At 34.1% G+C, this 23964-nt stretch overlaps 4 protein-coding genes across 4 annotated transcripts; 1 reads left to right on the top strand and 3 right to left on the bottom strand.

Moving 5' to 3' along the window:
• Positions 1-374: 374 nt before the first annotated feature.
• On the bottom strand, positions 375-6761 carry LOC114174262 (NADH dehydrogenase [ubiquinone] iron-sulfur protein 1, mitochondrial). The gene is made up of 5 exons (XM_028059075.1): positions 6172-6761; positions 5090-5336; positions 4183-4477; positions 2166-2540; positions 375-1554 (listed from the first exon to the last, which is right to left on the bottom strand). The coding sequence occupies exons 1-5, from the start codon at positions 6593-6595 to the stop codon at positions 655-657; spliced, it is 2241 nt and encodes a 746-aa protein (XP_027914876.1). The 5' UTR covers positions 6596-6761; the 3' UTR covers positions 375-654.
• Positions 6762-9386: 2625 nt separating this feature from the next.
• Positions 9387-11741, bottom strand: LOC114177920 (signal peptidase complex subunit 3B-like). Its single transcript, XM_028063527.1, has 6 exons — positions 11534-11741; positions 11408-11455; positions 10650-10712; positions 10069-10122; positions 9750-9836; positions 9387-9661 (listed from the first exon to the last, which is right to left on the bottom strand). Exons 1-6 carry the CDS (start codon positions 11657-11659, stop codon positions 9536-9538), a joined length of 504 nt encoding a protein of 167 aa, XP_027919328.1. The 5' UTR covers positions 11660-11741; the 3' UTR covers positions 9387-9535.
• A 1089-nt stretch (positions 11742-12830) lies between these two features.
• Positions 12831-20780, bottom strand: LOC114192443 (nicastrin). Its single transcript, XM_028082166.1, has 16 exons — positions 20473-20780; positions 20269-20382; positions 20006-20120; positions 19718-19800; positions 19543-19619; positions 19033-19110; positions 18318-18389; positions 18155-18228; positions 17176-17308; positions 16985-17056; positions 15892-16011; positions 15664-15735; positions 15355-15495; positions 14512-14596; positions 13958-14399; positions 12831-13413 (listed from the first exon to the last, which is right to left on the bottom strand). Exons 1-16 carry the CDS (start codon positions 20537-20539, stop codon positions 13149-13151), a joined length of 2010 nt encoding a protein of 669 aa, XP_027937967.1. The 5' UTR covers positions 20540-20780; the 3' UTR covers positions 12831-13148.
• LOC114192456 (agamous-like MADS-box protein AGL80) lies at positions 20606-23871 on the top strand. The gene is made up of 2 exons (XM_028082189.1): positions 20606-20704; positions 22548-23871. The coding sequence occupies exon 2, from the start codon at positions 22549-22551 to the stop codon at positions 23257-23259; it is 711 nt and encodes a 236-aa protein (XP_027937990.1). The 5' UTR covers positions 20606-20704; position 22548; the 3' UTR covers positions 23260-23871.
• The last annotated feature ends 93 nt before the right edge of the window (positions 23872-23964 follow it).

Here is a 23964-nt window from a genome sequence, read left to right as displayed (position 1 = left end):
TGCAAATAATTCATGAAAAAACAAGACAACTGACAAAAACAGTGATATTTTGAGAATGTAGAGCTTCACTGAATTGTCTACCATAAACAATGAGTAGTAATATGTTAGAGGATGATGCAGTCCAAGTCATGAACTCAGACAAATGATAAAATAAAAGAAAAAACCATAAATCTGCGTAAAGTGCCATTTGTATCGATCGAACCCGATAATTTTTTTCTACCAAATCCCCCTATGTAACCTTCCATTAGGTGACTTGAAAGTTTCGACTGAATTTTCAATTCGTCCCTTTTATCTTTCTTCTTACCCCGGTAACCTAATACGTTGAATTTAACTTGGGTAACTGTTCATTCTTGCATACAGCAAAGGTAAATAAATTGCAATAAAATTTATATCTGCATTTCCTGACTATGGAAAATGGATTAGTCGAGTAAATCTTTCACAATCAGTAGGATAACTCAAATTGTACACGGCAATAGTTCTAAATACTGGTGCTTTCACACCGCAAATTACAAATGGAACAGATAAATCCTAGTTTTCATTTATTGGATACTACTTCCAACATCCAATAAGTTTTTGCAAGCAAAGTCTTGCACGGCCAGGATAGATAAACGTGAATCTTCATTATTGAAACCAAAAAATAAAAAAACCCATGCTTCACTTCTTCAACAGCATAGCACTGCATTGTGCCATTATCTTTGATGCCCTGGTTATGGCGTCGGTCATATAGAAATTTTCAATTACAGTCCCGAATGGAGTTGTGTCTACCTTCTGAGTGAAGGATGGTCTCAGTGAAGATGGCAATGTGGCTGGTTCTCTCTCATCCACGTTCACTAGGTTTGGGGCTACATTCCTGATTCGGGCACGAACAGCCCCAATTGTATCATAGGGTAAACGCACTCCTGCCACCTCAGACAGAGCTCGAATTATTTTCCAATCATCTCTGGAGTCACCAACGGTTGGAACTGCAGGCAACGTTTGTTGCGTGCATCCTTCTGTATTTTGATAGGTCCCTTCCTTCTCACTGAATGCTGCCGTTGGCAAAATAACATTTGCACGGTAAACACTTTTGTCACCATGGTGACCTTGATAAACAACAAAAGCATCATCTGGGATCTTGTCTAAGTTCACATCATCAGCACCCATCAAATATACAAATTTTGCAGACTCGAGGCTTTTCTCAGATTGTGGAACAAGTCCAAGGTCAAGTGCGGCAGCCTGGGCAGCATGGAGAAGCAGCACATTGAGGCCATTCCAGTCAGGTCTGACAACATTTGCCTTTTGTGCAATGGTTTCAATAGTGGCAAAAATTGCATCCTGGTCCTTCCTCTCAAAAACCCCGGCACCAACAATGATAACAGGGTTTTTGGCATCTGATAGTGTCTTGAAAAATGGGTGGCGACCCTCAGCAATTTCAATAAGTGTTTGAGGGTCAGTACCAAGATGTTTGTGGTCATAGTTGAAATCAGTAGCAGGCCCAATGTACCCAACTTTGGCTTGGTTTGATCTGACAGTCTTGCGTATTCTGGCATTAACCATAGCAGCTTCTACCCGTGGCTGCAAATTTGAGAATGAACAAACAAGATAATTAAAGACAACACAGAAGCGACAAAAGGTTATGCCTGCATAGAAGATCCCAAGCTCTATCTATAACCAGTAGACGAGCCAAGTCAAAACACAATACTTCAAAAAGTTTACAGGGTTGAAAACTAAAGCTCCTCCTTGGCATAAAAGGCCCCCAATCAAAACAACATTTATCAAAATCAAATCCAGCGCAGAAACAGGATATTTGCAAAAAAAAAAATCAACGATAAGAAAATTTCATTTTCCAAAGCAGAATGTCGTTGTAAAACTTCAGACCAACCTCTCATAGCTGTTGTCAGAGTATCATGAGGATTTAAGGTATCCAAGAGAAGCGCCAAAAGAATAGAATACTATTATGGGAAAAAAGCAAAAACATGGGATTCCTATTTTGTTGACAAGTAAAAAAAATATGAAAACAAAAAAAAGCTGGAGAATAATTAGAATTTACATCAGTGGATTGTTAAATCATTATGAGATGAAGTACCGAAAGAAAATCTATAGTCTATACACAGGAACTATATGACCATCTGTAACGTTAAAATACAGAGAATCAATTAAAATAAATTAGAGATAGTGACAAATACCTGGGTACCAACCAATAGGAACACATCCGCTTTTTCAAGACCAGCAATGCTGGTATTCATAATATATCCTGATCTGAAATCAGCATTAGTATTTACACCAATGCCTTCACCCCACACATCATTTGACCCCATCCTATTTAAGAAATCTTTTAGGGCAATCATGGACTCGGCATCAGAAAGTTTCCCAGCTACTCCAACAATTTCTTCTGGTTTAACTTGGTGGGCAATATCTGCTATAACAGAAAGTGCATCACGCCAGTTAACAGCCTTAAAGCGTCCATCAGGACCACGAACCATGGGGTCATTTAACCTCTGCCTCTTTAAACCATCATAACAAAAGCGGGTTTTGTCTGAAATCCATTCTTCATTTATATCCTGCAATGGGCAAGCAGTTCAAGCTTCAAAAATAACAAAACTAAGACCAGAAACCAACCTCTTCTCTCCCTGAGAATGGTTTTTTGTTAAAGAAAAAAGAAGAGAGCGATTTTCCCATTGGTAATTGAGCAAAGTTTTCCCAAAGCATAGAAATATAAAACAATGTAAGAACTATAAATTCAATCCAGAAAATGATAAATGAAACCCCTTGGTTCCAAAAGATCAGCAGTTACAGGGGATTCTCACTGGTCGGTCATGTAATTACAATAAGGATTCTCTTAAATGATAACACAGATTTGGATTCTCTCACGTGAGCTTTTCATATGAAATGCTAATATGGAGAAAGGCACAAAATTATTTGAATCACAGGTAGTGTGGCTAGTACAGTGCATACAAAACTTTGTAAAGCATGCTCTCTCTGCATGGCCCTACCATAAAAATTAAAAGAGAGGATCTAATTGCAGTAAAAATACATTAACATTGTACAACAATTTAGTCAAAGTCAAAAGCACAATCGCACGAAAACCTTACATCTCCAGCAACCCGCTACCAAAATAATAAGACCAGTCAATTATCTCAGTAAGGTACCTATGAATGGTAATGTAATATCATATAGGTTAAAACATCAATATTTTATTTTGAAAGTGTTGGAGATCCTACATTCATTGGAGATAAGGTCAATTTACGGTATATAAGTAAGGGCAAATCTTACCTTACAAGCCGATTTGTGAGAATGAGTTGGACTTAAACTTGCTTCATGATATGATACCAGAGTCTATCCTAACAAGGTTTGTTGGGCCTATTTTATTACTCACTATCAAACCACTCAAAATGTCTAGTCTTACGCATAAGGTGTCCATGCCTCGGCGTGAAGGGGATATGTTAGAGATCTCATATCAACACTATTTAAGACCAATTTACAGTATATAAGTGGGAACAAACTTAACTTTACTGGCTGGTTTTGTAAAAGTGAGTTAGGTGTAAACTCGCTTCCTAGTAGAAAGTATGGTTATCCATTGACAAATAATCAAAAAACCATTTAGTGGTTTATTTGATCTCACAAGATCATGTTAAATTTTTAGAACATCATCGATAGTATGAAATAGGATGAATTGAGACGATATTTAGTAAGTACACAATTACCTTGAATAAACTCACTATTTCTTTCATTTCCAATCGTTTGGAAAGAGAAAGATGTTTCTTTTGTTCTTTTCTCAACAAGTTCCGATCTCTAGTAGACCTAGCCAACCTAGTCCTTGTTTAAGGTTTTCTTTTTCTTCTTTAATTTTCAATATTACATCATTGAACTTATTTCTAGGTTTAATAACTCATTTATTCCTTATAGTTGTACAAACTTTACCTCTTATAGTTTTAATGCTTAGAAATTATATAATTCAGTCCCTACACATACTGTATTAACATCATTATATTGTTTTGGTGTGCATCAGTTCCCATCAAGTTAATCAGCTTACGAGCAACAATTCTATTACTAAACAAACTCAAAACATGGGAGAAGTATTTCTCAAGCACCAGCAAAAACGGGGAAATGGTTTTTCGTATAGAAATTAAATAATTTCAAAAACCACAAAGAAGCAGCAATCACACACAGTTCAACAAAAATGTTTCCATGAGAAAACCTAACCTCGTTTAGACGAGGAACAATGCGCATTACTTCAGGTCCTCTGCTATCAATTCGAATATTGGAGCCAACAGCATCAGTAACATCAATAGTCTCTGTGCCCTTCAACTCCCAATTTCGGGCTTTAAATGCAAACGGTTTTGAGGTGAGAGCTCCAACAGGACAGATATCTATGACATTTCCAGAAAGCTCGCTTGTCAAGAGTTTTTCAACATATGTCCCAATCTCTTCTCCACTGCCACGACCTAACATGCCAAGATCCTGAACCCCAGCGACCTCAGTTGCAAATCTAACACACCTGTTGCAAGAAAGAAACATTCCACCAGCCTTTCAAGCACTCAGACAACATTGTTTACCAAGGCAATTTAACTGATAGCAAGAAGAGTTTCTAAAATGTCAAAGGTTGGGTTTCAGACATTAACAACGCATGCCAAATGTCAAAAGCAGAAACAAAAGAAACCAAAGATGGTCCTCAGCTGACAGCAAAAAGTAACAAAACAATCAGACAAAATTATTACTCACAAAGGCCACTTTCAGCATATGCAAGTTAAATTGAACCGTGAACTTTGTCATTAACCATCATAACGTCATAAACAGTATTTCATTTTGAAACAGAGTTATGCAACATAGAGGGTCCTTAAATTTTACAAGAATACTATTCAAATAAACATTCTATAGATCAAAGTATTTCATAGTTTTTTTACAGGAAAAAAGTCATAAACACAACCTCCAATGTATAGCTTTTAATTAAAATCGCATTCACAATAAGCAGATGTGCAGGGAAAAATAAAATATTAAAACCTGCATTCACAGTAGCAAGATTTGCAGGGGAAAACAGAATACTGAAATCTGCATTCACAATAATAAGATTTGCAGGGGTAAATATAATAAAGTTTAGTCCAATATTGACCTTGTACACTGAATGCACCGAGTCATCACAGTCTTCACCAGAGGTCCAAGATTTTTATCTACCACAGATCTCTTCACTTCAGTAAACCGTCCGCGATCAGAGCCGAATGCCATAGACTGATCCTGAAGATCACATTCCCCACCTTGATCACAAATTGGGCAATCTAATGGATGATTCATCAATAAAAACTCCATCACCCCCTCTCGAGCCTTCTTTGCCACAGGTGTGTCAGTCTTAATTTTCATCCCTAAAGATGAACATCTTATCTTATTAGACTACATCTTTAACAAGAATCATAGCAACAACAGGTCAAAAACTTCATTAAACAAAATCCAAGGATGTTTATCTGTTTTTGTGCGTGTGACTGTATATGAATATAAATAAAGTAATATCTGATCAAGAAAACGAAGACACCACAAGCAAAATCGACTGGCAAATTATGATTTTTCCTCCAAATGTCAGACATTTAAAATTAAAACTTAAAAAATAATAATACGCTCCGGTGCAAATAAGGAAAAAGAGAGAAAAAAACTAAACTAATGAAATTGTGCACAAACTACTTCATATAAAAACAGCAAAATGAGCAATAAATTGTGATGTAGAACAAGTTTGTTGAGTTCTAACCTAACTATCTTAAAAGTCATATAATCAAATTTCTGTCTGAGTTATCTACAAAATTTTAAAAGGTCAATGCATATTACAGAACGCATATATAATGTCAGCTGGCGACTAAATGATGTATTCAATATAACTCAATCGACTTTCTCGAGCATCACCATCATCCACAAACTATAATGTTCATACGACATCAACCGATCAAAGTTGACAACTATTCCAACGAATTAGAAAACTGAACAACATCAACAAACCTGAAACTCAACAACTAAGTTCGAGAATGCCAAATCTAAGATTGTATCCAGCGGAAATCAGACTCAAATAATCAAACTAAAATAAGTCACCATACATATAATCACTCGAATCACCAACAGTATCAAAATCTAACGATCTTAATCATCATCATACAGGATAATCACAAAACAGACACCGAAATCATCACTCTAACACAAACGATATGAGCTAACCAGGAAGAGCGGGCATGGCGCAAGAGGCGACAGGTTTGGGCGATTTCTCAACCTCGACGAGGCACATGCGACAATTGCCGGCGATGGAGAGTCTGCTGTGGTAGCAGAACCGCGGGATATCGACGCCAGCGACCTCGCAGGCCTGGAGAACGGTCATTCCCTTGGGGATTTTGACGGGGTAACCGTCCACGAAGACCTCGATGGCATCGTCGGGGTTTGCGAAGTGGACGCGCGCGCCAGCGAGCGGAGTCCGCGGCGGAAGATCGACGGGTGGTGGCTGTGCCGGCTGCGCGGCGGAGGCCTCGGGATTGCAAAGTTGAGGCTTGGAGACGATGGTTCGGAGGAAGATGGTAGGGTTTTGGGAAGAGAGGAGGTGCCTCGAGGTGGGTCTGAGGGCCTTCGAAGCTAACAAACCAAACCCCATTCTCTCTTTTTTACTTTCTGATTCGCTTTCTCTTTCTTTCGATAGAAAATGGCTTTGTTTGGAGTGGGAGATGGGGATGCAACACGCGAGGGTCGCAGATCGTCGAAGGAATCTTCGGTTTTTGAAGCTGCGATGTGAGTGAGTTTGATGGTGAAGAAGGAACTGGTTTTTCAGATTTGGGTGGGTGGTGGGTAGAGTGGTCCGATACTCGATTTGGGTTTTACCCGACCCGAAACTAATAAATGGTTGAAAATGAATCGCTGACTTCCCATTTCAATGTTGAAAAAATGGAGTTTTCAGGCTTCTTCGGGAAGGCCCATTAACAGCCCACTCAGTGTAAACATAAAACAAAATGAGGGCAATTCTTCTTGCACCCTGTGATTTCATCTATAAATTTAAAATTTTCAAATTTATCTTATAATTTTAGATTTCATGTTTCACTTCTGAATTGTATAATTTAGAAACTTTTTAGATTATACAGTTTAGAACATTAAATATCAATATTTTTTTATTCTTGAAATGTATGATCTAAAATACAAATTTGTATCACATATAGTATAATATAAAATTTAAAATAAATAATAGAGTTAAATATGTTTTTAGTCTCTAAACTTAGATCTAAAATTGAAATTCACCCCTATTTAAAACTTTGATAAAATTTTGTCCCCAAACTTATTTAAAAATAAATGGATATAGTTTTTTTAGTTGAATTACGTTAAATATCTTTTACGTGTAAATATATTTCTTAGCTGACATTGAAATGAAAACGTATCAAATAATATAAATAACAAAAATGTTAGCATGAAATGCAGAATAAAAAAAATAATGTAATTGGAATAAAATGATTTTATTATTTATTTTCAAAATTTAGAGATCAAAATATATAAAAATTTTGAACAATGACGAATTTTAATTTCGTGTCAAAGTTCAAATACTAAATACATATTTTATCCTAAAAAATACAATATAGGTGACCCAATTCGAACTACAAATTTATATTATGAAATATGGAATTTAGAAATTATATTATGGATTATATTTCATATTATACAATCTATTATATGTAATAAAAAATGCTTTCCGGATGACACAATCGAAAATACAAAATCATATGGAATGTAAAATAAAAATACAAATTTATACCGTCGATTGTGTTCCAAATTGCATATTCCAAAATACAATGTAAAACTTGGAATACAATTAGTAATACAATATAAAATAAAAAATATTTAGAATTGTTCAATTCGAAATGAGTTTTTTTTATTAAGGTAAGCTTCTGAAATAAGACAAAAGTTAATTGGATGAAGAGTTTGTTAACTTTGACAGAGTGGTTCGAAATGAGTTTTTTTTTTTTTTTTATTAAGGTAAGCTTCTAAAATAAGACAAAATTTAATTGGACGAAGAATTTGTTAACTTTGAAGGAATGAGAAATTACATTTGCATGGGAGAAACCACTGCATGGAATGGAACTCTATTCAAGAAGAACTTGCAAAGGGGATGCATGACTGGTATAGGAAGAAAAAAAAAAGAAATGGAGAAGATAAGAACAAAATGGTAATTTCACGATCAATGGAGGTGAAGTATTTTTTATACAAAGGCAAAGTATTTATATCTGAAAAAACAATATAATCACTTATTGATTATACAGTGACATTTAATTATAAATTTCAATTTATTAATTACCTTAAAATTTATATAAAAAAATTAACAGAGAGAATACACAAATTTTTATGTCGAGAGGCAGTGTATAATTATTTAATTCTACATTTCATTTCTACTCTGAAAAAGCAACCAATAAAAATGGAACGAGCTACTAAACAATAAATGAAAAATTGAGGAAAATTTTGTGTCAATAGCCGAAACGGTACGTATCATATATAGTTTTATCAAAAAATGTTATTTATATACAGCAATTATTATTTGTATATATGACATTTCACCAAATATGTGATAAAGAGAAGTAAAGAGAGAAATAATATCAACAAATTATTATTTGTATATATTTGACATTTCTCTTTTATTGCTAATATGGTTACAAGTATGGCATTGTTAATTTCAGTAAATTATTAGATAGTTCAACTCGAATGGAACAAAAATATGACAACTAGCCTACTTGTCTGTACCATGAACATTTCATATATATTCCAAAAAAAATAAATTATGTACGAGTCAAAAGATTATCAAACAAAAATTCTGATTATGAGAATAATATTCACTTTTAAAATACGTTCACAAATTCACAAATTATATAACAATAAACATTACTTCATTTTACGAAGAATTCGTGCCAATTACCATTATTAAATTGGCAATGATATAACTATTTCTTACAATTAATTATCTATTTCAAATAACAGATTATAGTGTCAAAAAATTTTAGTCACTCAAATTAAAGCTAAATTTATTATCCATGACAGCTACGTGATTTCATGGATCAACCGGCCAAATCAAAACCATTTAATAAAATTTCGACAATTCAGATTTTATCTTAACAAGTTACACCTAAAATATAGGTTACCAATTGAATCAGTGCAACTTTAATATTAATTTTGGATGCAAGTAATTTTATAACAATGATTATCAAGTGAAATGATGTTTATGTCTGTATGCTTTCGTTTTCAAAAGTTGTAAAGCTTAGTATAAATTTCCAACTGCTATGAAAAAACCACCTCAATAAAGCTATTATTTTCTTCCTCAAGGCAGAGTTATCGCTTCTAATTGATTGACAATTTCAAAAGTTCCAAGCAAACACTACCTAAATATCTTTCTTTCTCAAGAGACAATTGAAGACTAAAATCAAACTTCTAATGTTTAGGTATTCATTCAAACGCTATTGATTTCACTTTCCAAAACACAATCTCCATAATTCTAGTTTCTTTGAACTAATCATCGACATAGAAAAGGTTACAGTTACAGCTAGAGAATTAACATTACAAGACATCATCTATATTCCTCTGGCAATCTGAAACCTGGCATGACTATTTTATCTGCAAACATTTTGCCAGTCTTAGGCATAACATGCCAATGAATAGTCAGGTTATATTCTTTGCCGCGCAAATTGCTTCCCTGGACATTAAAAAATAAAAATATTAAGGCTTAAAGAAATCTGAAGCAAATCATATATTAGTCATAAAACAAGCTTAGATTTGTGTACCTGGTCAATGAAGCGGTACTTATTTGATGTATGAATCCAAAACTTAGCATGCTCTTTAGAGGGTATGATACCATCCCATAAAGATATCTGTAAAATGGAATTCAAGAACCTAAGCAACATTCATGACACAACATATACCCAAGAAGGGAGATAAACAGCACGCAAGCTATCTGAGTGACATGAATTGTATAAACAAAATCTAACACCATTATTATGGCCTCTTTCTGTTTTTTTCCGTTATAAAAAGGAGCTGGAAAACTTATAATAGAAATAATTATATTTCAAATGTAGAGATACAAACAAACAAATCAGCTCATACCTGATTCAAGGAATGCTTAGGAGTTTCATACTCGGCAGCAAGAAAAACAAAAACCTGCAACCATACAAAATGAAACAAAACTAAGTCCCTGGACAGACCTGAAATTATAGCTTCCAAAATATTTAGAATAATAAATTGTCAGAAATAAGAATCTCATGGGCAGGAAAAATAAAGCAGATTCAAAGTTTCCACAGAAATACAATTTTGTACACAGAAAAAAAAAGGGGCAATATTAGATATATATCATGAAATTAAACAGATATAACAATAGGCAAGACAATTTAAACATTAAGACACGCATTATGTTGGGAGGCATAGAAAAGAAAACAAACACTCATTTTGTAAGGATCAAGTTGAAGAAATAATGTTTTACTTTCTCTAAAAGCTCTCACTGAGAAGTGTAACGTTTCCAGAATAAATTCAACCAAAACATGGGCAAAGTTGATAATATGACAAGACATGAAAACATTATCAATTTTCATTCTTGCTCCTCCAACCAAGAACATCCTTCTTACTTTTGAGAGGCAAATGGAGTAAAGACAAAGCACTTGGAATTAAAAATCAAAATTAAAGGGAAGAACCTGTTTTGTGTTCCATGTAAAAAGGGACTGCAAATCTGCTGATATATTCAATGTCATGCTGACCTGCAAAAGTACAAAGGCTTCGACATGAAATTAATTAACGAATAAAGATGACCTCTGAATAACGCAGAAAGAAATTACATGCAAGCTGTTTCACTTTGAATTCTACAACAACTCTGGATCCATAATTATTCCTAATTGAAGCAACTGTAGGTAGCTTTTGCACTGATAAAATAAAATTAAACCAAGTCTTACTACAAACTTGTTTATACAACAAAACATCCAAACATAAATCACAAAAACTTCAATGTCAATTTTAACCGAAATCAATTTTCAAAATCAATTTTGTAATTGGTCATCCAAACGCACTACAGTATGTTCATTACGACATACGATATCACGATCATGATATCATAAATGTGCAATTCAAAATATGAGCAGCATCACTTTTGGTGCCAGATTTGTTCGTCTTAGTCTTTGCACTTGGAGATTACTCATTTCAGTTCACAAGTGTACACTTTCTTAATCCGTTTTAGTCTATACAATTTGACGCAAAGAGTATTTGGCAGAATTTTGGGTATCAGAAGTAAAACATGAAGATTGCGCAGGCATGGAGAGAAAAAAAGTAATTGAAGATGTTGAAGAGTGAGATTGAGAAGTAAAGAAGAAAAATGAGGGAAAAGGGTGGCATTAGAAGGGGCGAAACCTAGATTGTAAAAACGGTAGACATTGAGTGTAATGAAAGATGAATAAGTTACCTCGTCATTGGCGTTGGGCTGTTTCTGAAACCAGTTGATGTTCAAGACCTGCATAGAGTGAGTGAGTAAAGAGGAGGGGCATGGATCCCTAAAGCAGAAATGCAAATGGAAAGAAAAGATAGATACCTGGACATGGGCGGAGGGAGAGGGGGAATTGAAGTTGTCGGAGAGAGAGGCCATGCCGCACATAAGAGCCAGAATGGTGACGGCGAAGGTCAGCAATGCGTTCGCTCGATACCCCACTGAATGCATTTTCACTTTGCAGCCCGACTCTCAGAGAGAGAAGAGTTGATGCTGTCTCTGTGAGTGTGTCACTGTGTAGGCAAGGAACGGGAGTCAAGGGATTCGTGTGGGGGAGGGGTGCGCATTGGGCTCAATGGGCTCAATGGGCTCAAAACCAAACCAACTTTTGGGCTCAAAACCAATTAAGAGTATATTTTAATTGAGGTTTAATATCAAGAATAAGCAAGCTTAATTTTAAAATGGAATTTCAATTAATTGAAAAAGATTTCTTTTAATGATGTATTAATTAGAATAAAAATAATTAAAGTTGAATTATATTTGTCATAAAAAATAGAATGAAACTTTAAACTCTTCATCTTCAATTTACAAACTAACCTGTGCTCATTCATGAAACTTTGAACAATCGAATGCTGTTTAACTCCAATAAACAAGGTTAACGCCATGCAAAAACAAAAAGAATTGTCATGGGACGTGGATACCAGATACTGATTTACCCGATGATGTGAATTGCCTTGATAATCCTGATTACATATCTTCAGAAAAAGTTGCAGAGAATTCAGTCACAGTAGGAAAAATTATATCCTAATCTTTTTCATTTGTAGTTACTACTCCATACTAATTCAGTAATTAGAACTTTGAAATCTTCCCGTGAACATCACTTTATTCCAATAATAAGTTTACATTTATCTGATTTGTATGTTGAACTTTGATGTGAATACTGTACTTTCATAGCTCTTCCACTTTTGTTAAATCAAATATTTATTCGTATAAAAGAAAATAAAAACCCGTGTTTAGTTTAGTGGACCCTAAATAAATTCCTCACTTTGATTTGTAAAATTCTTTTCCCGTGCCATCTTTTTCCTCTTTCATTGGAGAATCTAATTGTCACTGGATTTTTCTTATTGACTTTTTTTTTTCCTCCAATCAACTTTGCTGTTGTAAAGAGCCTAGTGATAACAACTAGTCTTCATCAAATAATCAAAATATTTTATCCCGTTTAATATCAATTAGCAATAGCATAGTCCGTGGTATGCTTGCCGTGTACCTCAAGCACAGCTTCTGTCTAAAAGAAACCCCAATTTTGATTATCAACAAAAAATTGTTGTCACTATCTCTCAATTAAACATTTTAAACTCTTCAATAACTTTAAATGCCCACAAATAATTCAGAACCATCTATCAATGATAATGAAAGTGAAAATTCTTAACCAAATAAAAATTGTATAGTCACTGAGTAGGCATTTACAGCACCAGTTAATTTTGACTATTTTCATTATATTTCCTTACTTACCTACAATTGACAAAAATAATCGTGTTATAGAGAAACTTCTGAAATAGAATTCATGAGCACAAGAATGCGGCCCCAAATAATGCACATCCTTGAAAATTCTTCAAAAACGGATCATTTGTCCATCAAAGGACCCGTCCCTCCAATTCCCTATATAATACCTTTACCCTAGTTTCACAAAATTTACTAGTCAGACCCGGGAGGTCAAATGTCAGTCCCTCTTCATTGCTTTGGAAAACAAGGTTCTAGCAGTTGCTATTGCAAGGTATGAGAAGATTGTCAAAGTGATGCCCCCAAACAGAACAAGCCGGTCATAAGAAGCATTTTGGACTGTGTACACCCGCATACCTATTGAATTCCAGTTGCTCTCAGTCCAGACAGGGTCCACAACCCCCATTTTTTCAGAGGAATTAGGAGGCAAAACATTCCACACTCCTGATTCAAATTTTAGCCGTGTTGAGTATGCTGGAACATACCTGTAAATTATTAAACATCACATCCATTTACCCATTTATTCATGTGTCAAGCAAATAGGAGTGCACATTACATGGACAGTGAAACCACTCATAAATTAACTGCAGTCTACCCAATTACGTACACCATATAAGTATACTTAAATGGCGCCAATTGTGATGTAAAGTTTACATGTGGTAGAACTAAAACATGATGAAACAAGTGAATGACACCACCCGTTTGGAGTGTGCAAAATGACTAGACAAATCTATAAAATACCTAGTGTGGTGATTATGACTGTGAATGTGTGAACATATTAAGAGTACCTATGTTGAAGGTGTCAAAAGCAAGGTGGCTTCGAAAAATGTGTAACACACATGGCTTAGGCTCTCAGTCTATATCATCCAGAAATAATCAATATGGAACAGAAAAAAAAGTTCTAGTTTTAGCTAAAACATCCAAATAACTTATACTTTATTTACTTTCAAAACTTATTATAAACTTTAACTTTTGAAGTAGCTTAAGTCATAAAATGTTGAACTAAACATAGCCTGAGAGAGGAGATACCTTGTTGTAGAGAGAACACAAACTCCCTTTCCATCGGTCTCTGCTTTGATGCAAACTTCATCTCTATCATTGCAACCGTGTTGACAACCTGAGCTGTTAGCCTTCCTGGGGATAGAAGTCCTATCAGCCAGAAAATTCCAAATGAACCTGGGAACATCATTGATGTATCCTGTATATGGTGTCGATGAAGGTTCATCCAAGATAACACCAACATAATGGCTTGGACAGGTTGACATGGGTGAAATATATTTCTTCACCAGTTCACAAGAAAGACCAGGATCACAGTCCAACAAGCAACCCATAAGTTGTTCAACAAGTGAGACATTAACATTTATAGCAGCCAAAGTTGAATCATGAATATCTTCATTTTTACTAGCGAGTATGTAAAGTGTACGGGCAACAAGAGAAGCAGCAGCAACAACAGCTGATGAATTCACATTTGCTGCATAATCATACAAAAATAAGAATGCATGTGACATAAGTGGCAGCCATCAAAATGTACGAAGAGTTGAGCAAGTAGAAGAAAATAATGTCAAGAGCATCGACTAGCTCACATAAATCATCTAGGTGACTATGGTAGAACTTGTTGACAAAGACAGAGTCAAAATCTTCAAGAACGACACCAGATATTGCAGGATTCTGATCAAAAGTGGAGGGGAAAAAAAGAAGAAAACGATCAATGACCAACAGAGAATTTTTGAATTATATGTCAATATAAAAAAATGAAGTTATTCAACACGAAAGCAGTCAGATTATGCCAATATGAATGATGTGAAACTTATTCATCAAAAAGCAAAAAATGAATTATGTTTATACAAATATGGCACATTGGATCAACTACATCTTCCACGTAAATTATTGAAGTAGTAAGTTTTCATAACCTTTTTTATTAGAGCATGCTATTGCAATTTGTCCACTGTACCAACCCACTGTTTGAGCATGGTGTCAACAGTTATCGATACTACTCAAGATGTGATGTTATACATTAATTTACTGAGTATATGTATACCCATATAAGGACAGTTTGTGAGCTTTATATCAAATTAATTTCAATAAAATGTGCAGGTATCTTGGTATATGAGTGTTATGAATAGAAATAGGTGACTTGATGAAACTTAATGATCTCTAATGTAAGAAAGCATAAATAAGAATAACGAGAAGGCTCCTTAGAACTTCTGAAACACTACATTTTTTAATAACTTCACTCAACTGACCAGGTCCTTAGCTTATGAGGAATTTGCCAACGTACTTTACAAAGTCTGAACTTTTAAAACATTAATTTTTTTTTAAACCACCACCAGTTACAAAGGATTAATATTCTTCTAGATATGGTTGTACTTTTCATATCATTATTTAGGGGAGGGGCCAGGAAAAAAGTTGTACTATCTATCCTGTACCTTTTCCAAAAAGGACATTAAAGACGATGGAGGTATCCCAGGATTTGAAGAACTTGCAGATGCTATCTTTATGTTTTCAGATAACAGTGACTCCTGTGCACGTTTCAAGGCAGCCATTGTCTGATTTGTGGAAGAAGAATCCTGCATTGACGAAGTGTTAGTCACAAGCAGATGTGGCATATTTCTTTAATCCTGGCAGTGTATACACAGAAACTATGTAACAATGCAAAATATCCAACTAATATTGCAAAATTTTCTATAATAGCCACGAATGGGCACATAGTTGAAAGATCAATCAAGATCACTCACCCCTTCTGTATGAGCGAAAAAGTTGTTAACACCTCCACTGAGACCCTTTCCCACAGAACCAATTTCAATGACCTGTGAAATAACAGGCAGGAAAGACTGAGGTTATTAGCAGGAAAAAAAAATCAAGTAGAAGTATATATAAACAGTCTAGCCTACAGATTTAAATGTGGCACGGTAGATCCCCCAATACTTCCCAGCAGTCATATTTACAAGGAAGAATAGAAGTACCTTTTCAATTAATCCATGATTAAGGCCACGAACAGCATCTGAGTGCAAGTCAAGTTCTACCAAAAATCTCCTACTTCCAAGATAACCCCATGCCTCTCCAGTGAAAACTGCAAAAACAAGCTGCATTGAGTTCAAGAAATCATCAGCAATAAAGTTTAGACAAGTGGACATATGTCAGTAAAGTACTTGGTTTTAGAGCATTAACAGGTTTTAAAAAGCAACCCTGGAAGTTGAAAAGCATAAACCACCAAACACTAGGAACCATAATGAATGAATCATGATAAAACCTCATACAATTATTCTTATAGATACCCACACCCTGAGATGATAGCCAACGTAAGTTTCCAGTCACTGGTGAATTAGTGCACTTCGACAAAAAATAAATAAATCCAATCTCATAACAATGGGAAGGATAGTGGATAATTATCTCACATACCCCAAGAAGATAACCAGTGAGATAATGACCTAGGATAATTTCCACCACAAAGATCTTGTGGTGCGTTTGATGAGGGATTTTAAAATTTCAGAGATTTTGAAATGCTTGAAATTGAATTGCTTTGGTTTAAATTCCTATATTTTTTAAATGAATTGTTTAAATCAGTTAAAAATTTTTAAATTTCAAATTTTAAGTTTGGATAGGTTAATTCAACTTCTACTAAATATAAATTGAAATTTTAATACCAAACAGTAGTGAGTTTTAAATATTTAATGTAAGAGAATCATATAAAAGTGAGAGAAGAGAGAATATTAAAAATTTCATAGTCTTATCTTTTAGGTCGAATTTCGTTTACAAGTTTAAGTGATAAAAATACTCATAAATTTCTAAAATTTCAAATTCTTCTAAAATACATTATTCCAAAAACCATTTTGTTAACAAAACATATTAAATTATCCACAAAATTAACTATTCTATAAAATTTGCCATACAAACACTAGGTTAAGGTAAAAGAAAATCCAAAGAGACACAAGGAAAGTTAGATAAACTCACACCTAAATGATAAGGAACAAACTGAGGCTAGATTTACACGACCAAAAAACCGAAATAAAAAAGAAAAAAAGAAGAGTTATAATCCCTGGACCATCTCAAACACACCTGTTTACTAAGGTCACCAAGACTATCCAAATGAGAGAGTGCATCAACAGCCGCGAGTAATGCAATTAAACCCTGTTTGCAGCCAAAATACATTAGGCTATTATTGATTTAAGGACAAGCAAATATCATAAAGAAACACAAAATGTGGCCAGAAGAAATGGAGAGAATGTAGTAGATGCACTTTCACTCACAGAAATAGGGGAGTCTGCCCCAAGGCTTTTGTCCCGAAAAAATGAAGCAGAATCCATGGAAGCCACTGTCATTAAAATGGGCTTAGACTGCTGTAAGGAGGAAGTGTTGATCCGAGGAAGAGATGACCAGACACTGCCTTCCATATGAAACATACACAAAATTAACATCAAATGTAATAGCAAAATTATAATTTTATAAAGGGTTAAATACGTTTGTAGTCCCTAAACTTGGATGCGAAATTGAAATACGTCTCCGTTTCAAATTTTGATACATTTTGGTCTCCAAACTTTAAAAATGAATGAATATAGTCCTTTTAACTCAATGACTTTAAATTTTTTTTACGAGTTAAACGGAGTTTCAAATTGGCATTTGAGCTGGAACATGTAAAAAGTATAAACAACTCAAACACTGACCTAAAACACCGTTTGACTTATCAAAAAATTTAACTTAATTGGGTTAAGAGGACTATATCTATTCATTTTTAAAATTTGGGAACCAAAATATATCAAAGTTTGGGACATGGACAAATTTCAATTACGGTTCAAAGTGTAAGAACTAAAAACATATTTAATCCTATTATAAACAAAAATGAGAAGGAAAGGATGTTAAAATATTCTGCAAAAATAGATCCAGGACAGCCCATTTCCACTATGGGAACCATGTGATGCTAAATCTTTTTTCTTTTTGAAGATAGTACCAATCCATCCAGTCTAATAATGAACACCATATTCACATAGGCAATTCACTGCATTCTTTATCCAGTACAGTACATAAACAAACCCTCCTTACATCAATATAAACTCAAAGCTGATCATATTCTATGTATAGCAATATTCTATACAGATAAAAGTATTGTTTTTGAGACTGCAAGAGATTTTTTCAGGGAAAAATCTGAAAACTTGGTGTCCTGACAGTGTAACATGATTAATCACATATCTAGTTTAGTATCATTTATAAAGTAGAGTCAAGAAACTTCACCTGTATCCACCTAAAGGAAGGCACGTTTCTTCTTTTAAACAAGACTCTGAATCAAGTGTCCCAGATTTCACTGTCTAATTGAAGATAACAAAAAAAGTAAATAATGAAACATTTTTCTTCATAAGCTAGATAAAACAATTTTTTACTAGAATCTGAATAGTACCTGCATCACCAGATCAAACTCAGCGACATTAGAAGTATAAGCTTTCTTTTTGTCCTTGTTCTTTGTTACAAACTGAACAAACAGTAAAGAGAATCAATCTGCTTTATTTTTATATACAGAATAATCAAATTCATCAGGTCACAAGAAAATGAATGCCAATGGATTAACGTGATCAAACTATAAAGTTAACACTCTTATGAGTTTAAGATCCTAGGTACAGAAAACAAGTTAACTCATCAATATTTTTTTTCTTCATAAACTTGCATGAGCTCTCAAATCAAAAAGCAAGTCACCAAGTTTGAAATCAAATATAATTGTTGCCCCCACAATGATTGTTTTATTTTCAAAGGCTTTGAAGTTGACTTCTTTTTTAAATGTGTCCACTTTAGGATTTTTTTTTTCATTAATTTACACATGACATATTATCATATTGTAGGTCGTTTACCACTTTGCTATATTATGAAGTTGAAATGCTGAATTATTGTTGTGCTAAAAGTATTACAGTTATGCATATATGTCATTAACAATTTTTAATAAGCTGTAATCTTTTACGATTTCATAAGTTGAGTCTATGGAATCTAAACAAGCTTGTGCAAACTATAGAGTTTCACAACTTGGATATGGATCAATTAACTGACTCACTACACTCTCAAAGTACATTGAATCATCACCGATACTTTTGCAAGTATAAGAACATGAGAGTACCAAGCAATACCTCTTGAAGAGTCTTTGACCCACTTTCTGTGAGTAAAAACACAGGAAAGTTGTAGGATTTCCACATAACACCAGAACCCTGCACAAGTTGAGCCAAAAATAAAAACATAAAGAAATTAATCATTCTGAAAAATTGAATGCGCTTCTCAAAACTGTAATAGCATTAGGATTAGCCAACATCCAACAAATAGTTGGTAAAATTCCCACCACAGATCTTTTGAATTCATCTAATATCACTATATGCTTCAGAATATAATCCAAGACATGTTTGGCCTATTAATTCACTTACTAAATAATAGCTCTACGACACTAGGTTATAACAATGTACATCCTTTAAAATTAACAACTTCATAAAATCCCAATTTGATTACAACCTTCACAAAATGATCAAATCAAAGTTGGAAAATGATTATTGGTAACAAGAAAGGATAAAAAAGGACAACTAATTGATGATGTCATGAGCTATAAATCTGCCAATAAACCTGATGAAAAATGGCAGCTCATATCTTACATTTGGATTCCATTCATAGCCGGTATTACGGTAAGGCGCAAATTGACCTTGTGGAAACTTTTGATCAGGAGAAAATCCTAAACATGACAAAAAAAATTATCAGTGACAGCTCTACCCAGGAGGGTCACTCCAGCCTTGTTTGAATACAAACGACGAGTAAATCAATGATTTCTACCGTTTATCTTATTCTGCAAATCAGTACTTGGTTCCACAAGTACACCACTGACTTTACTAGCAAATCTAGAGTCATCTGATATTCTGAAAGGGAAAATATGTATTCAAAAAACAAACACAATTTAACTGATAAAAAATTAATATAGAGAAGTAACAACCAGCATCACTTAAAAATAACTAAGCAAGGGTAGCTTTTATTCCCGAAGTTACAAAGATTCCACAACTATCAGTTAAACTAAAATGCAATAAAGTTAAGACCTCCTAAAACAGAAACGTTGAATTATGATACCTAGTAAAGAGAGTTGGAAAGTCCTCCACTGACACCAGTATAGCAGACGGCTCAGCTATTTTGTCAACATTTCCGAACCGTACAATAGGAGCCACAACCTTATCTCGTCCAGGATCTAACAATTCGAAAACAATAAAGCAAGGAAAATTCACCGGCTCAGAAAACATAGTCATCGTTTATATTTAAGTCGCACTTAATCCCTACATCTCAGCTAATAAAAAAAAAAAAAAGCGAACCACCGAAAATGCGAGAGCGAGACTCACTAGAACAACCGATGTTTCCAGATAGATTAAGCAGGCGCACGCAAGGATATCCTTCGATGGAAGCATACATAGTGTTCTGAAGATCGGGAACTGATTCCATGGAGCTCGATTGTCCTGCGGAAACAAAACTCGATCAGCGAGAAATGACAGTTGAAACGATGTTTGGCGACGAAGTGAATTGAAGAGGTGAAGTCAACGAGGTACCAGAGGAGCGGAAGGGAAGTTGGAAGGTGAAGAGGAGGAGGAAGAGAGAGAGAACGATTAGCGCCATGGATGAATAAACCCTAGTGAGAATTGTGCATGAGCTGGTGCATTAGCGGGTGCAGAGAGAGAGAGAGTGTGGATTTTCTTCTATGCCGTCTTCTCAGCGCCCTTCCTCTGATTTGGAATTGGTGGGATTCTTAGAATTCAGAGAGATCAACAGCAATTAAGCAAGGTACGGTCTAGATTCTGCTTCCGAACTACAACTGCTTTGTGTTAGGTACTTGGGTCTGCTGCTTCATCAAAATCCAATGGAAAATTATAAATTTATTTTGTGATTTTATTCTAACTGGTCGCAAACATAATTTATACATTTTATAAAAAATATATACATCTATTTTTGAGCTGTCCTCTTATTACAAATCGTCATGTTTTAAAAACATATATAATATTGATTTTATAATAATCAAGAGTAAATATACAAAATAATATACATTATTAGAAATACACAATGTTTATTACAAGCTCGTTGCAAGTTTAGTTACCCTTACTAATAATATAAATCTTATTATATTCCTTATAGGCTTGTAATATTTTTTTTTATAAGATTATCATTCTTATTTCAATACATTAATATGTTCAAAATTTTGATTATGCTTGAAGATCTCTTACTCGATCTTCCTTTGAATGGTTGCACCAAATTATAAAAGTTGAACTTCAGTTTATTTTAGCCTAATCTAATCTGATTTGAAGTTTGGCTAGTCCAAATAATCATGGCCCATGATGGACTAGATTGGATTGTGATCTCATTTATGTACTTTTACTATATATATTTCTATAAATAATAAAATTAACTGAGTCTTAAAATAAATCAACGTGTTAATATAATCTAATAATGATTTAATAGGGTACTTGACATTTTCGGTCTACCCGATCATTTAAATCCATCCCTTCTGGTTTTCAGCTCAATAAGCCACAAGCAAATAAGATGATTGATCTACCAACTTTTTTTTTAATTTCTTAAAATTATCATTAAAATCAAAATAAAAAACTATAATTTAAAATAATAGAATTTCATTGCGTTTTATTGTTGACCTATTTTGTCACACCGAAATTTTTTATCAGCTTGTCACACTGCAATTAATATCATATATGTTAGTAATGTCTTTTTGTCTAATTAATACTAATATTAAACTATAATTTTTTTTTTGTGTGAATTATATTTGGGAAATATTTTTGTTAGATTAAATAAATAGTTGTGTACATAAAACTATATGAAAATTATAGCCAAAAGACAATTATTAACTCGAGTAAAAATAGATCATATTTACTTCTACATAAGTTACTTTATTTAATTACACATAATCAACATTTAGTTATATTTGGTATACGTATTTTTAGGATATGTATCAACCTCTTCACCCTCTTAAGTTTATAACAATAACAATGTAAGACCTTTTTATGATGTTTTATGCACAGATGGATCCATATTAAATTGTTTTCGTTATGTATAATTCCATTATTCTCATATACATCTCATAATTTATGAAGATCTCTGCTCCTTTGTCCAAGGCATAGAATAATAGTTATTAATGACAGTTAATGGGATAAAGGTTTTTTCTACAATAGAGATATCAGAGGGATATAAACTACAACTGTGGTATCTAAATTATATTGCCTTGTAAAAGGAATATCACATAGAATTTAAGATCATTTGTTTTTTCAATTATTAATTCCATTACTACAGTATTAACTGAGAATATGTTTTCTCGATGCATTTCGATTCTAGCCATTGCATTGCACACTTGCATTGCTTATTATTCCGTTAGAATATCTTAGTAAGAAATATATTCTGTATCCTCCATTGATGGAAAGACACTTAAACTTAACATCTCCTATTTAGTAAACATATATTTGATATTGAATGGTTCAAGTCAGTACTGTGAACGAAATACAAAACAAAATTGGTTATCACTACTGCAAAGTGATCTATATAAAGAAGAGAATGCTGGAACAAGATAACCACAACAACAACGTTTCCAAATTTCATATCGCTCTAATTATCTTTTCATCAGCAGCATGACTAGAAAGAAGGTGAAGTTGGCATTCATAGTGAATGACTCAGCTAGGAAGGCAACATTCAAGAAGAGGAAGAAGGGTCTGATGAAGAAGGTGAGTGAACTTAGCACCCTCTGTGGGATTGATGCATGTGCTATAGTTTATAGTCCTTATGATCCTCAACCTGAGGTTTGGCCATCCCCAATGGGGGTTCAAAGGGTGCTTGCCAAGTTCAGGAGAATGCCTGAATTGGAGCAAAGCAAGAAGATGGTGAACCAAGAGAGTTTTCTGAGGCAGAGAATCCTAAAGGCCAAAGACCAGTTGAAGAAACAAAGGAAGGACAATAGGGAAAAAGAGATGACTCAGCTCATGTTTCAGTACCTCAGTGCTGGTAAAATTATGCATAATATAAGCATGGTTGATTTGAATGATCTGGCATGGTTGATTGACCAGAATCTGAAGGACATCAACAGAAGGATTGAGGTGTTGACTAAGAATGCTCAGAGTCAAACCCAAGTTGCAGCACCAGCGGTGACTGATGCTGTTTCCAAGATTGAAGACAAGGGGCAAGGGAGTCATAGTGGCCAGGGATTTGATATCAACATGGATCTCATGCAGAAGCAGAACTGGTTTATGAACTTGATGAATAATGGTGGTGGTGGGAATGAGACTATGCCTTTTGGAGATGTTAATCAACAAAATGGCTTTTGGCCAAACCCATTTTTCCATTGAAAGATGCACGTGCTTGGTTTGATGTTTAGTTATCATTGGCATTCACTTTTGTGTCTGAGCATGAGAATAAGTGACCAAGGAATCATGGTAAAAAAGGGTTCTTAAATAGAATAAATACCCTTCTGGTGTGGCTGTTTATTTGAAGATTTGGTACTGTTTAGAAAAGGAAGCATGTTTACCTTCCGAAAAAAGTTGTAAATTACTTTATCCCATGAATTAATTTATAGTTTCTTATCATGTTCTTGAAAAAATGTCATTACCTTTCATAATACTATTAACAGGCGTTGCTTGTTTAGCAGAATCTAAAATTGAAATACAGAAAAAAGAAGAAGCTTAAAGTAGTACTTTATGTTTTTCTTTTAAAGATGGAGTTATAAACAAGTGTTGGTTGTTTGAGATATCATGCCATTGATTTACTGCATATAATTAGTGTACCCTTGAGATGCCAACTTTATTGGAATATTTTAATTTCACAGTGGGATTATAAGCATGTCACCTTTATTTTAAAAAAAAAGATCTGATGCATCATGACTAGGATTGTCACCACACCATCATTGCTTCCACTCTTGATCATCACCACCAGCTCCACTGTAGTAAAAATCATGTCCTAAGTCAAGGTCTTTTTGGCTTCAACATATCCTAAGGGCTAACAAATTTGAAGAGTGAAGTACTTTTCAGTTTTACCCTAAATAACATGTTTTAGCA

Source organism: Vigna unguiculata, chromosome 1 (assembly GCF_004118075.2).
Source record: "Vigna unguiculata cultivar IT97K-499-35 chromosome 1, ASM411807v1, whole genome shotgun sequence".
Classification (NCBI taxonomy): Eukaryota; Viridiplantae; Streptophyta; class Magnoliopsida; order Fabales; family Fabaceae; genus Vigna; species Vigna unguiculata.
This window is presented reverse-complemented; position numbering and strand designations above follow the sequence as displayed.